Source organism: Myzus persicae, unplaced genomic scaffold, assembly GCF_001856785.1.
Source record: "Myzus persicae strain clone G006 unplaced genomic scaffold, MPER_G0061.0, whole genome shotgun sequence".
Taxonomy (NCBI): Eukaryota; Metazoa; Arthropoda; class Insecta; order Hemiptera; family Aphididae; genus Myzus; species Myzus persicae.
The window spans coordinates 535077-551095 of record NW_019103784.1 but is presented as its reverse complement, the minus strand read 5'-3'; the positions used below and the strand labels follow the sequence as shown (position 1 = coordinate 551095).

The 16019-nt window shown below is 29.2% G+C and overlaps 1 protein-coding gene across 2 annotated transcripts; it reads right to left on the bottom strand.

Moving 5' to 3' along the window:
• Positions 1-8828: 8828 nt before the first annotated feature.
• LOC111035271 lies at positions 8829-11343 on the bottom strand. Of its 2 annotated transcripts, XM_022316811.1 has the most exons (3): positions 11078-11343; positions 10833-10991; positions 8829-10206 (listed from the first exon to the last, which is right to left on the bottom strand). In XM_022316811.1, the coding sequence occupies exon 3, from the start codon at positions 9668-9670 to the stop codon at positions 9125-9127; it is 546 nt and encodes a 181-aa protein (XP_022172503.1). In that variant the 5' UTR covers positions 9671-10206; positions 10833-10991; positions 11078-11343; the 3' UTR covers positions 8829-9124. The 2 variants fall into 2 exon arrangements, with proteins under 2 accessions (XP_022172503.1, XP_022172504.1); XM_022316812.1 differs by lacking the exons at positions 10833-10991; positions 11078-11343 and adding an exon at positions 10423-10458.
• Positions 11344-16019: the final 4676 nt, after the last annotated feature.

Sequence of the window (16019 nt, the reverse complement as noted above, 5' to 3'; positions counted from 1 at the left end):
AAGAAAAAGTCCGAGGTATAAAAAGTCCGGTACGTATAATTAGGTAATAGGAAAAATAAAATGTGATGCACAATCAAACTTCCTTATGTGTAACTTAAGTATTATTACAACGTGTAATTTTAGCCATTTTTGTAGAAAAAATGAATTCGAAAATTTCGTTGTGCTTGCAAAACATTAAAATAGAATAATACTCTAAGTAAAACGTTGCAAGTACCCACGAATAATATTTTTAAATTACAACAAGGATTGTCGATGCAATATCGCTCTCGTCGGAAAAAAACTTTACTGTACCTGTATCTTCCTTGATGTATCCCAAGCGTTCGACAGAGTTTGGCATGACGGGTTATTATTCAAGCTCAAAAGTTTTCTTCCCCACCCGTTCTTTCTCTTAATTAAATCTTACTTAACCGATCGATACTTTCGAGTACATTATCGCTCTGCATACTCAGAAATAACCAAAATCAATGTTGGCGTCCCACAAGGGAGCATCCTATCTCCAACTCTATTCAACATCTACGTCGCCGATCAGCCCACCACGCCTCAAACCATGGTGGCTGATTATGCTGATGATAAAGTCATTTTGTCAATTAGTGAAAATCCGGTAACCGCCTCGTCAAACCTACAACTTCGCCTCGACCTAATGACTAACTGGTACAACAAATGGCGTATCTAAATAAACCAAAACAAATCAAATCACACTACATTTACTCTCAAGAAGGGTGAATGTCCAACTGTTACATTAAACAACATCCCAATTCCCACATCGGACACAATAAAATACCTGGGACTCAGTCTTGACAAACGACTGACATGGAAAAATCATATACTTATGAACCAAAAGACTGACTCTCCAACGTCCGTATGCGCATCCTTAGTCCGCTTATATCGAGAAATAATAATACCAATCTAAAAGTAAAACTTCTAATCTACAAAATCCTCCAGGGATCTATTTGGACTTCTGGCATACAGCTCTGGGGCTCAGCAAAAAAATCTAATACCAATAAAATCCAAGTATTCCAAAACCTAGCTCTCCGTCGACTCTCCAATGCACCACCGTACGTCTCAAACCTAACATTACATAATGATTTTCACATGAAAACCATCAACGAAGAAGCTTTTTACTCACGCTTCCGCATTCGACTCCTATCCCACCAAAATCCTCTAAATTAAAAACCTCTCCTCTCTAACTCTCCCGGGAAATTCAAGGCGCAGGTTAAAAAGGAAATGGTGTCGTGACCTCCTACAATTACCAATTTAAAATATAATATGTATACATATTACATGAAGTCATGAATAATATATACAATTTCAACCATCAACAATTAAAAAAAAAAAATAAAATATTAATAATATTATATATACGTATAAATAACTCATGCTAAGTGTTGCCAGTGGGTGGCTTCTTATTCAATTTCTCAAGTCCTGTATTATCTTAACACATAAGCTTATTGTACATAATTTGTATAGATTCTTTATTTCTACTAAAAAAAATCACAAAAAATTACTAAAATCGTTATTCTGTAAGCTACCAATATTCAATTAGTCAAAAATCCTCACACCAACTTTAAAATTGGTTCGTTGTGTCGTAAGACAAAAATAAGCAATATTAAAAAAAAATGATGGGCAATCGAGATGGGAACCACTCTGTGCTCCTGGCACTCTGATTTTCGGTATATGTCATCTAGTTCACTGTAATGACGTAATGGTGTATTGTATCAACAAAAATGACTTCCAAAACACCTAGCACGAGTAGCACTTGTTCAAGGAACCCTGCAATTAGCTGTTAAAGATGGGAAGACTAAAATAAACGAATGGTCTTACGGTGGGTTGGTTTATGAATTGGTCCAACTGAAGCCTTGTGCTCATGGACAGCTAAAAAAAAAGCGAATTTGCTCTTATGCTCAACTTGAAATACAATCATCTCAAACTAACACTTCAATCGTCCTCTGAAATTAATTAAATTGATCAAACATCTTAGATAATCTACTATACGGTGCATTATCCCATATCAGTTACCAAAAACATAATCCACCATTTTATAAGAACCTAAACATGAAATACAATATATTTTAGAAAAAAACCGTGGTAGTTTAAAGTTTAAAAAAATAAATAATTTCAAAAACGTCATAATTTACAGCTACATTGTACGTACATTTATAACTATGCGAAAAATATTTATTACCACGCCTACTATTTTCTAGGGTAGGTTTAACCTAACCTACTCAGTTGTTTATGGACATATGTTTTGCTTTGCATAACACTATAAATATCAAAATTCGAAAACATTTTATACTATTCTTACATTATTTGTATTGGCTGTAAAAAGTATTAATTTATTGTCCATAAAAACATGGTGAAAAATATTAATATGTTAGCTATATTTTTTATGACAATTTATATTGGTTATATATACGCTGGAGAAAGTGAGTACCAATACATTTTAATTTTTGGGAGAAATTTATAACGCCTTATTATCATATTGAAATATTCATGTTTTTTTACTAACCGTTAATTATTTTGGATCTAGATCAACAAATTTGTTTGGGTAAGTATTATTAAATTTTTCTTACTTTTCATAATGTCATTGCTCATTACTTTCTACTGTACATTTTTATTTATTTTTTTCATTAGCTAAGGGAACAATTTATATTTTGTCTTTTGTTATAGCCTTATAAAATTTCCTTCACCAAAATAATCTTACAAATACGTAGTTAATTATTAATTATTAAAATATTTTTTTGAAAACTGGTTTTGCATAAAAATTCCCATTTTCCTTAATTTTTTGTTTGTTTTTTCCGTTACTTTTGAAAACTATTGGGAATTTTAAATTTTGACCTCCCGAATGCAAAAAATAGATTCACTTTCCCACCAGAAAAATTGTTGTTGAAAAAAAATTTTAAAACAGTTTTACCGCCCTTAACCGTGATGACAGTCAAAAAGAAAAATATATGCATAAAAAACATGTCTTATACATGCGGGTATCCAACTTCAATCAAACATATCATTACCGAATGTGCAAACACAAAAGAGGCTCGACAAAAATAAAATATACCTGAAAATATACCTTCAGGGCTCACGGGGCCTCGATGAGAATCCATCAAAAATATAATTATACTTATGAAAAACATTGAACTGTGCAATTTTATTTAAATTATTTAAGGCCATATCGTCGCTTATACTGCAACAGTGCGTACTTCAGTTTTTGATGTTTTCCACAATCATCAAAAAAATCATTTAAATGATTTAATCTGACTAAGTTTAGTAGGTACATATCATGTAAAACAAGCCAATGGTCACGCCATCGAGGCTTCTTCTATAGTAAAAAAAAAACATATTCATCGCTCCGCTCAGAATCTAAAAATGTGAAGGGAAGTTAGTAAATAGGTATTATGAAATAGCATTGTCCTTGGAATCTGGCCTTTTAGAACGAACTTATTGCGTTTTATATCGTGTGACGGTGTATTTAATAATATTGTTAGATGGTTTGATTCGATCGTTTCTCTAAGGATACCTATACAGTTGAAATATTAATCAAATATATTCCAAGGAGATTCGCGCATAATATTATAGGTTCCTAATTCTTACATTTGGTCTTCCATATTTTAGTTCCACTATCAGTAAAGATATAAGCTGTTTGAATATGCTGTTAAATCATACATTTATTGTTTGTTCAAATAATACATAAATATGTATATAACCGAATATCGGGGTAAATTATGAAGTGGAATTAATGAAGGTATATCTACGTCCTTAACGTACTAAGGAATAATTTGTATCTATTAGAAATTTAACTTATAATTTTATTTAATGTAATATTTGTTTAAACATTAAATACATATTATATTTCTAATAGGTACTTATATCGGTTCATAATTTTAATAATATTCAATGTTATTTTAAACATCCTGTCATTGCAGAAATATTGAAAAGTGCAAAATTACTGGAGGTGATCGGTTAGTAGTAATACTCTTATAATTTGTATTATATAATTTGTGCACCTAAATCATCTCTTTTATACATAGATTCATTATTGAAGGTTTCAGCATAATGCAAGGAACACATCATTAATTTATCGGATAATAACATTTATTGTCCAGATTTAATGTAACTGACCCAAAAAATGCTTAAGTGATTAATATTTGTGTAATCTTTTAGTGGTCTTCTTTCTTAATTTTTATATCAATACAGTTTACTTTCAAATTAAAATAGTAGTAGTCTCATGGACAAATATAATATTAGGTGTCATACTTCATCTCCTTCAAATTGGTGATCATATGCATACGTGTAATATGGGGTAAATTCTTAAGGGTAGGATGTATTGGAATATGCATTCCTTGTAATATACTGAAATCGGGAATTTGTACAATAACTTGAGTACATTTTTGTCATTTTATAATATTTAGATTCAGAGTATCGAAATGTAGACAAGTGGACAGATACAGCTACAATGCGTTAAGTAAGTGTACATAAATTATTGATAGTAACATTCTATTGTAGGTATTTTAATATTCAATAATAAACAGTGCACGAACTGGACGGTAAAATATTTTAAATACTTATTAGGTAATTAGTGGCACCGAGTTTGTAGCTACTAGCATTATTCATTGTGGACTGGTGACTGGACGGAATACATATATATTCGATTCAGTGGGACTAGTTGACTCTAAAACAAATGTTGAAAGAACACCACCCAAATATCATTAATGTCATATTAGGTATGTAGCAAAATTATGTATACGTGATACGATACTGATTTATACTCCTAACTGGCATTTTAGGTACCTACTCATTGTTAACATTATTTGTAGGAGTACATTTATTTTGCAGATAATTGTCCGTACATGTTCACAGGAGTAGGTCCTGATGATCAGCCGAACTTCTTGTTTGTATACTTATTAATTTATTATATTATATAGTATTATACATATTTTTCCAATTGTAATTAAAAATTTAATAATGTACACTGTTCAAATGATATGATTACATAAGTAGATAGTTCAAATATGCAAAAACCTTATAAAAATGTATTGCGATACAGCAACATTTCGATTTTTTTGGCATCATTCCTAACCGGCAAAATACCTTTTTTTTTTAACTTAAGAGTGAAAATGTAGCCACCCTTCACGGGATTCAATAATCCACTCAATCCTTAACACCTTAGCGAGTCTCGCGGGCCCTCTATTTGTCACTGACAACTCCGGGTGGAATTGTGAGTATTACATTGTGATAGTTAAGTTTTTTTATTATTAATAGTACAACTTTTGAATGACTTGACCGAGTGAAAATGAAAGTTATGCCAATAGATTTCTTGAGTCATGGAGAGTTGTTAAAGCGATTTTTCAATCTCTATAGGACACTATATAAAATATTTATAAATAAAATTCTGCCCAATAGTAATCACTTGAAAACGACTCACAAAAAGGTTATGAGTTCTAACCTATGATAAAAATCGAAAACAATTTTTCTTATATAAAATGTACATCTTTAAACATATATTATGAGAATTGAATGTATGTTTGTAGCATATAAACTCAAAAACTACTTGATCCACATTCTAGAACTTTCAAATCGTTCTTAAAAACAACCGGAAAGGTTGTACACAAATATGTAGTAGAATTATTGGTTACGTATTATAATTTTTAAGAATATTATAATGAATAGAAGACTTATTAAACATACATTTTTTATAAAAAAATGTTTTGACACGTGCCACTCTGTCCCTTTCATTCACATTGTATTACTTTATTGCTTAGATGGCTTTGGTGTCAATAAACTCAAAGGTTCGTTAATTTTCCATTTTCTATTATTTAAAATATTGTTTTTCAATAAAAAAAAAATGTTTAAATTATAAAGCGTTTATAATTCATGGATATCAATATTACTGTGCATCTAATTAAAAAAATTATCTCTTTAATAAAGTAAGTAACAATAAGTGATATTATTTCTGGACATATGAAAGACTGTGTAACTGACTTTGTGAATGGTAATAATTGATAATAACACAATACATACCTGACATATTATATCACTATGATATAATATAATTAATTAAAATGCATACTGAGTACCTAGGTACCAATAATAAGTTCTACATTTAAAAATTAACGTTTTTATTCTTATTATTTAGGTGGCAAGTTAAGTCCAATTGAATTTTATTTAAAAAATGTTAAAGATTGAGTTACATTTAAATAATACATACTTGTCATAAACATTAAGTTTTTTAATTATGATCCAGTCAGACCACTGGATAAAGAAAAGCTGCCTGAACGGATAGGGTGAGTGAAAATCATAGACTTGTTAATATGTAGACTCAATAATATGATTTTTAATCTAAAGAGTTCATATTTATAATGTCTGTTAGTATAATTATTGTGTGGGATTATGTTATGCAATAGCAAAAATTTCAAATGTCATTAAGTTTAGTAAGGTTGTTCCTGGAACACCTCAATCATACACACCAAAGACGGCACTGCTGTATGCGCCAAACGGAGTCGTCGTACGTCTTCCACAGAGTAGTCAACACCGGAAACGAAATGCCTGGAACACAGCTTAGAGTTCAGGTTCGCAACATGACCGTTGTTGACCACAAATTCCACCCACCGGAGACGACGTGGCAGGTCAGTTGGAAATCTAAAGGGGGATGTAACGACATATATATTATAATGATGACGTGATTATTTTTAAGCTTTTAAATTATTAGAAAAATATATGAAATGTCGTAGAAACATTTAATTTAAATCAGAATCCTTGGGTATCATGAATGAAGATAAATTTGTTTTTGCCAAGAAAATGACATTTGAAATGTCGTGCTTGACAACTTATCAACTTGTCAATGCTTGAACTCTATTTTCACAACAATTTTTGTCACTCTTTGAGATATTTTAAATATTTTAGTTGAATTCTTAATTGAACCTTATTGGGGCCCCACATGATTATTTACTCAGGTGATGCACATTTAAGTATTTAACACATTTTTCATGGCAAATATTAATAGTTACAACTGTAAGTGTTCGTTGCATTTTTTTAATGTAATCTGAACCAAATAATGAGACACTTGTGTATTTTAGCGTGATATACTACCAAAAAGTTGGAGTGAAAAAGTCCATGATTCATATAATTATTGAAAAGGAAAAATATTATGTGATGCACAATCAAATTTCCTTATGTGTCACTTATAAGTTCTAACTATATATTATAACCTGGTATTAATACAACGTGCAACATTAATCATTTTTGTCGAAAATTTGAATTTGAAAATGTCGTTGTGCGCATAAAATATTCAAATAGAATAATATACCAACGAATAATATTTTTAAATTATTTAAAAATTACTAAAATCGTTATTCTATAGACTACAAAAATTCTATTGGTCGAAAATCTTCACACAAACTCTAAAATTGATATTTTGTGTCTTAAGACAAAAAACGCAATATTAAAAAAAATTATGGGCAAACAAGATGAGAATCACTCTGTGCTCCTGCAGGCACTCTGTTTTGCGGTATGTATCAACTAGTTCACTGCAATGACATAATGGTGTATTACATCAACAAAAATGACTTTCAAAACACCGAGCAGTTGTTCAAGGAACCTTGCAATTAACTGTTAAAGATGGGAAAACTAAAATAGACGAATTGTCTTACGGAAGGTTGGTTAACCAACTATGGATTGATAAAACTAAAGCCTCGTCCTCATGGACATCTGGAAAAAGACGAATTTGCTCTTTTGCTCAGTATGCAATACAATCATCTCAATCTAACACTTCAAATGCCCATCGTCCAAATCCGATGACGGAAATTAATTTAATTAATTAAGGACCCCAGACAATCTAAACTATGCATTATCACTTAGCAGATACCAAAAACATAATTTATCATTTCATAAAATTCCAAAAAAATAACACAATATAGTGTAAGAACAAAAACCGTTTTATTTTATAGTGTAAAAATAAATATTTCCAAAACTTCATTATTTACAGCTACATTATGTACAATAAATTTATAAGTTTATAACTATACAAAAAACATTAATTACCGTGCCTACTATTTTCAAGGTACTAGGGTAGATTACTCAGTTGTTTATGGACACATGTTTTACTTAGCATAACACTATAATTATCAAAATTCCAAAAATATTTTATATTATTCTTACTTTTACTTCGCGTATTGGCTGTACATTGTATTTCTTTTATTGTCCCTAAAAACATGGTCAAAAATATTAATATGTTAGCTATATTTTTTATGACAATTTGTATTGGTTATATATACTCGTATCCTGGAGAAAGTGAGTAACTATATATTTTAATATTACTTTTTATGATACATCACGGATTAATACTTATGGAGAATCATATAGGTATAAAATACATAATTGAAATTATAATAAATAGACTATCATTTTAAAGAAATAATTATTAAATAATATTATTTAATATAGAATAGTATGATAACATGTCCAAAAAAATTAAATTTTTAAAACAATTATCTTTTTGAATTTACGCAAGCAAATTATTATTATGATAATTTTTATTATCGGAAGATAAAAATTTATACCGGCTTACTTGAAATATTACATATTTTTTACTAACCATTATTTATTTTGGATCAAGAAATAAAAAATTGTTTCGGTAAGTACCTATTATTTTATTTTTTCTTACTTTTCATATTGTACATTTTTTTTTTACTATGGCTTGAACAATGAAGTCATTAGCTAAGGAGAACAATTTACATTTTATATTTTGAGCTACAACCGCAGATAGCTAGATAGCTGACTCCATATTTAACAACCTGATTGAATTATGACGTCCTACTCCTTTGTCAATTGGGAAATGTAAATTATATAATGTATTACAAGTATATATTATATATTATCACTCATGCAATTTTGACCCGATCTAGGACATCTTGGCGTGGCCGTATTGGCGTGGCCACTTTGGCGTAAACCAATTTAGCGTATGGAAATTTTGGCGTTAAGTTTTGGTCTAATATGATTAGTACCTATGCCAGTAGTTGTCTGTGCGATTAATATAATAAATAATAAATATAAATATAAATGTATATAAATAAAAAGTAATAGACTTTGATAGTTAGTTCATATAAATAAAAAAAATTTAAAAAAAAAATAGAATTTAGTAACAACTTATATTTTGAGCTATTCCCCTTAAAAAACTAACCATGTTGCGATTGTTGTAATCTTCTACAATTAAAAAAATTCTTTTGTCGACATCTATACATTTTTTTTTCTTTTTTGGAGGACTATTTCCAGTTTCTAGATGTTGACAAAATGTATCACGTCCTGTCTGAACTTTTCTTAAGTTTGTAATAAATGTCCACAATGTTGGATGTTGTACATCCATTTGTAAATTCAGTCGTCTATTGGCTGCTTCAGCGTGGTTATTTGTCCTGTCTTCTTTATTTAATACCCGTTCATGATCGTTCCACAATACAGGTGGAAATCGAGCAGGGCGTCGACGATTTCTTAATGTTCTACCAACATAGAATGCTTCGAACCAATCTAAAAGAGGTAACACCTCTGGAGGTATGTGTTCAGTTAGTTTCTCTATTGCTTTGTCTAAATCATTAATTTTAACAAATGCCAATCCTAAGACCATTTTTAACCCTATAGAAAATTCTGCATTATTTTTGTACTTAGACATTAAATCTAATTCACACATTTTCAACCTAAAGTTTTTTGATAGGTGAAATAGGCAACCAAATATTTTAACCTCAAGAAATATATTTTGAAAAGCTTTAATAGCCACTTGTTCGAAGTCGCATGCTATTGAAATCGGTTTTAGCCCGGGTTTTATGTTTATAATTATTTGTAATAACTGTTAATATGTTTGTTTCTTTTGTCTGGTAAAAGCGCATAAAGCAAAGGATGATCACTGTTCATATATTTTGCCAATATTACATAAATTTGAGAAAAAAGTGATGGCGCAACTTTTAGAGTACCATCTGTATACCGACTAGTAGATTCAGCTAAATATTTCTAAGCTCCGATAACGACCAAATATTAAAATCCTATTTTCACCTGGTCCGCTGTCATGTAGTAAAAATTATTATACAATACCCTCTGATGGCGAATAAGTTTTAAATTCATCAGGTATCATAAGTGTCATCAAGTCTTTTGGTGCATCCGGGGCTGCTTGTATTTCACGACGTATTCTCCTGATTTGTTTTTTATGGCTCCGTCTGCTGCTAACGCTCCCTTAAAAATATAGAAATAGGCAACATAATGTAGCTCTAAATTTTCTTATTTTTGTCGCAACCACGGAGATAACACATGCGGGTGCGACGTCTTCTATTCCTTATATAAATTATCATTAAACGATTGTACGATTGAACCCAATCAACTGTGACAAATTGACGGGCATAAATTGTACACTATACTGTATATATCTAACCAAAAATAAAAATTATGTACCTTAGCCGCTTGTGAAATCCCACTGGTACATTCATTATGTCAATAGATGTACAGTAGAACAGTAGTTCTCAATCTTTTTAATACCGCGACCTAAATTTCCCCCGAAAAATCTTTCGCGACCCACATTGTTTCAATTTTCGACAATTTGTGGAAAACAAAATTTGTATTATATAAATATGTATACATTTTTATTAGGTATTTAGTTTTTTTATAGATTTATAATTAATATGAATAAAAATATAATTAATATAATTAAAATGTACTTTTTATAATAAGGTACCTAACATAAATTTCTTGGAATCTATATAATTTAAAAAAATGTTCCCGACCCACCAGTGGGTCGCAACCCACACTTTGAGAAACGCTGCAGTAGAACGTAGATTATCTAACCAAAAATAAAAATTATGTACCTTAGCCGCTTGTGAAATCCCACTGGTACATTCATTTATTACGCTCGACGTTGGTTCTAGAGTGTCTTTTGCTCGTTGTTTCATATTTGTAATTGCCACATTTGCTTCAATCAAAGCTGCCTCTGAATCATGGTTATGATCATTTAGAATCTTTAACACCTATAATATTTTCCACATTATTATTTAAATCACTATTAATTAAAACATATATACATACATTTATTGAATAGTAAAAATATTTTTACCTTGGACGTTTCAGTTGACGTATGAATACGACAAGGACAATCATTTTTGTATCGGCATCTCCAAAATTGTTTTGTTTTATTAAAATTTTATGCATCAAATGTGTACATATATCCATCGTGGGTGTATATTTCTCGACCGCGAATGCTCTTTACTTGAGCCATAGTCGATTACAACTGATTAGGTGAATATACCTCGACCTCGAATGCTCTTTATTTGAGCCATTGTCGATTACAACTGATTAGTAAATATTAAATTTTATGTCAATTGATTACTAATAACTGATTACCCGCAACAAATATTCTATTACGCCAAAACCAAAATTTGCCAAAATTGTCAATACTATCCTGGAGTCTGTTATCTAGTTATGATATATATTTGTGGTAATAACATATACATTCATCTTAATTATCTTATAAGTATATGCCTAATTAGGTAATAATAATAATAATAATAATAACAATAACTATATATAGGTACGTTTGTGAAGTATTTAAATTCGGTTGTACAGATTGTTTTTCTTAAGGAAATACATTATTTAATTAGCATGGCCATTCAAGGGGGAGGTGCTCTATGGATATTAAAGATAATATATGTTGCGAAATTCGGGTGTGAGTCTTTGTTCTTTTTTTGGAATTTCTAGTCGTTTATAATCAAAGTACCTACAATGCTATTATAATATATGGATAACAACATAATTTAATAATTTAAATTATTTACTTTTATTCTGTAATATATAGATATTTAGACTTATAACTATTGTGAATGTGTAAACATAAGTTTCTCAAAAAAAAAAATATGAAGGGAAGTAAGTAAATAGCTATGTATGATGAGATGACAATGTCCCTCCAATCATCTAGCCTTTGAAAGTGAAAAAAATGTGTGGATAAGCCTAATGCATTTTATATCGTGTATTCGTGTGACGGTTTATTTAATAATATTGTTAGATAGTTTGATTCGATCGTTTATCGAAGGATACCTATACAGTTGAAATATTAATCAAATATATTCCAAGGAGATTCGATAATGTTATAGGTTCCTAATTCTTACATTTGGTCTCCCATATTTTAGTTCCACTATCAGTAAAGATGTAAACTGTTTGAATATGCTGTTAAATCATACATTTATTGTTTGTTCAAATAATCATATGTAAATAAATTAATATGTATATAACCGAATATCGGGGTAAATTATGAAGTGAAACAATGAAAATAATTTTTACACTTATTTAATTTACTAGTTGCGTAGACATTAAACACATAATATACTTATAATATTTACTTACATTGGTTCATAATTTTAAAAATATTATAAATGTTTGTTGTTATTCTAAACAACCTATTATTGCAGATGAATTTGAAAGCCTACAATTATTGGAGGTGCATATGGACGGTTATAGTATTAATACTTTTATAATTTTATATTACATATTTTGTGTGCCTAAAATATAAATATTATTCATAGATTATTTGAAAACCGAAGGTTTCAAAATAATGCGAGGAATACATCATTAATTTAACGGATAATAACATTTATTGGCCTAATTTATTTATCTGGCCCAAAAAATGGAAAAGTGATTTATGTAATATTTTATATTCTTCTTGTTTAATTTTTTTTATCAACATAGTTTACTTTATAGGATAAATAGTAATAAACACATAGGCAAATATAATATTAATTATTAGGTGTCATGTTTCAATTTCCTCCAAATTGGCAATCATATGCATACGTGTAATTTAGGGCTAATAAGTAAATTATTGAAGGGGGGGAGCTATTGTTATATGTATTCCTTGTGATAGGCTGAAATCGGAAATTTTTACAATAACTCAAGTGTCTTTTATAATATTTATAGTGTCGATGTCAAAATACAGACGATTGGGTGACGAAAGCTCATATTATAAGTGAGTTTACATAAATTATTGATAATATAGTTCTATTGTAGGTATTTTAATATTTCGTGGAAGTAATGCAGGTCGTCGATTTAAAAACTGAAAATAAAAAAGGTATTTTAATATTTAATAATATTCACTATGCATGTATTTAATTCAGTGGGACTAGTTGACTCTAAGACAAATGTTGAAAGACATGTATGTGGAAAAATTATGTACACGTGATACGATACTGATTTATACTCCTTAACCGGCATAAGAGGTACTCATTGTAATCATTATTTGTAGGAGTACATTTATTTTGCTGGTAATTGTCTAATCATGTCCACGGGACGGGCAGCCCAGGTTATTGTTTAGGTATACATATATGTATATTATATAGTATTATACATATTGTGAAAATTGCGACTAAATATATAATAAAGCACACTGTTCAAATGAGATGAATACGTAGGTAGATTAAATAAGCAATAACCATTAACCATATCATAAAAATGTATTAATAATAATATTATAGTGTTTTAATAATAATAATGATAATCTTACCTAACATATCGATTTTTTTTTTTGGCAACATTCCTAACCGGCACTATACCATTAATTTAAACTTTAGAGTTAGAATTTATTCACCTGCGTATCACGATTTAAGATTTAAGTGGTTAGCAATCCACTAGCATAATCCACTCAATCTTTAACACCTCAGCGAGTTTCACGGGCTCTGGAACCGTCAACTTCGGAAGGAACTGTTAGTATTATGTTATAATTTTTCAGTGTATTCTGTTATTAATCACATAACTTTTGAATGACTTAACCGATTGAAAATGAAAGTTAAAATAATAGAATTTTAAGTCTAGGGGTGTATTTAAAGAGTATTTTCAATCTCCATGGTTAGAACTACCTACAACATTTATAAATTAAATTCTGGCCAATGGTAATCACTTGAAAACGACGCACACGATGGTTATGAAACCTTACCTATGGTGAAAAACATTTATATATGTATGCAAAATGTATATCTTTAAACATATATGAGAATTAAATGTATGTTTGTAGCATATAAACTCAAAAACTATTTAATCGACATTCTAAAACTTTCAAATTGTTCTTAGAAACAACAAGAAAGGTTGTACACAAATATATAGTACAGTTATTGGTTACGTATTATAATTTTTAAATAATATCATAACAAATAGAAGGTATATTAAACATACATTTTTTATAAAAAAAAAGCTTTGACACGTGCCACTCTGTCTCTTTCAGCTAATGTATTATATATTTTATTCTAATTGTATTAATTGTATTGCTCAGGGAAATCCGGTTTTTCTAAACTCAGAGGTTTGTCAATTTTCTAAGATTATAATTGTTTAAAATATTGTTTTTTAATAAAATAAAAAACGTTTGAATTATAAAGCGTTTATAATTCATGGATAATAAATTACTTTGCATCTAAATAAAAAAATGATCTCTATAATAAAGTATGTAACAAAAATATATATTAGTATATTATTTCAGGAAATATAAAAAACTTTATATTTGTATTTGCGAATGGTAAAAATTATTTAATTGACGACAGTGCAATATAAATATGAGTATATGACATAAAATAATATAATATTATTAATTAAAAATTAACGTTTTTATTCTTATTTTTTAGGTACCAAGACTACTCCTACAGAATTTTGTTTACAAACCTTTAACGATTGAGTTACGTTTAAATAAATCATACTTGCCACTTGGCATAACTATTAAGTTTTTTTCATTATGGTTGTTAAATGTAAGAAAATCGTTCTTTATTAAATAAGATGGTTTTATATTATTATTATTATTATGGGCCACACCAGGCCACAATTCTATATTATGTTATGTATTAATAAATGTCTCACCATAATTTATTGCAAATATTTTTTTTTTAAATTTAAACTTGCACATGTTATCAACATATTTTGTATTAAATTGAATTGCATAATACTAATGGATTAATAAAACTATATCTTATATCTGTTAATTTTGTATATAGGAACAACTGTTGGTCAGGGACTAGAGTTATGGAACTTAGGTAAAAATATAAACACGGAAAAAAATATTTAGTTCAGTTAACAGAATTTATTTTTATTTTAACTATAATGGGATTATACTTACTAGTAACTAGTTACTTAAGCTTTTAAGTGATTATAAATATAATTGGGTATAATAACATAATCAATTTAATGTATAGGTTTCTTCAATCGTGCTGAACAGTTAGCTCGTAATAACTAGTTCAGTGGCACCACTAGATAAAGAGAAACTGAAATTGTTTGGGTGACCGAAAATCACAGACTTGTTAATATATGGACTGTACTTCCCCCATACCCTACAACCATATGTTGCCTTGTGCCAACATTGTTAGAAAGAGATGGTCAACACCCAAGTAATATGCGACCTGACTACCTAAGATATATGCCAACTTCTTCAAAAATGTTGTTTTCTTTGTTGTTGAACTAATCTTTCTTACTCACTCTTTCTCTCTCTTTCTCGCTATCAATGGGTACAAATTTTACCTAATTTGTATGCCATTTTTTTCTAACAATGTTTTTTCTTAGTTATCTCTCTGTTATCAATCCATTTATTTATAGGTATATGGCTAAAATACAATAAAAGTGTATGTATAAATATAACACGAAGGTTTATGGGTTGATATGATTATCATACAAATTCAATTTATTAAAAATCAAAATCTAATCCAATAACATCACCATGTCATTTTCTGGACATACATTATATGTGGCAGGTGACAGCGCAGTTATATCAAAACATTTTTAGACTTACTTATAATAAACGCTATGCTGATTTTAATAAACTTAATAATAAATATATTCACTTTAACCCTTTTAAAAATGTTGGCGCATTTACAGTTGGTTGTATCAATTAAACTGCTTTAGCTATATACAAAAATATCATGCTACCTACCTAACCTAACCTGCCTGAGCACTGTTCTCAATAAAGTATTCAACAAATTTGGCTGTTGGAATATTAATTAAAGTCGACATTTTACTTGATTAGACAGTATTCACTATAT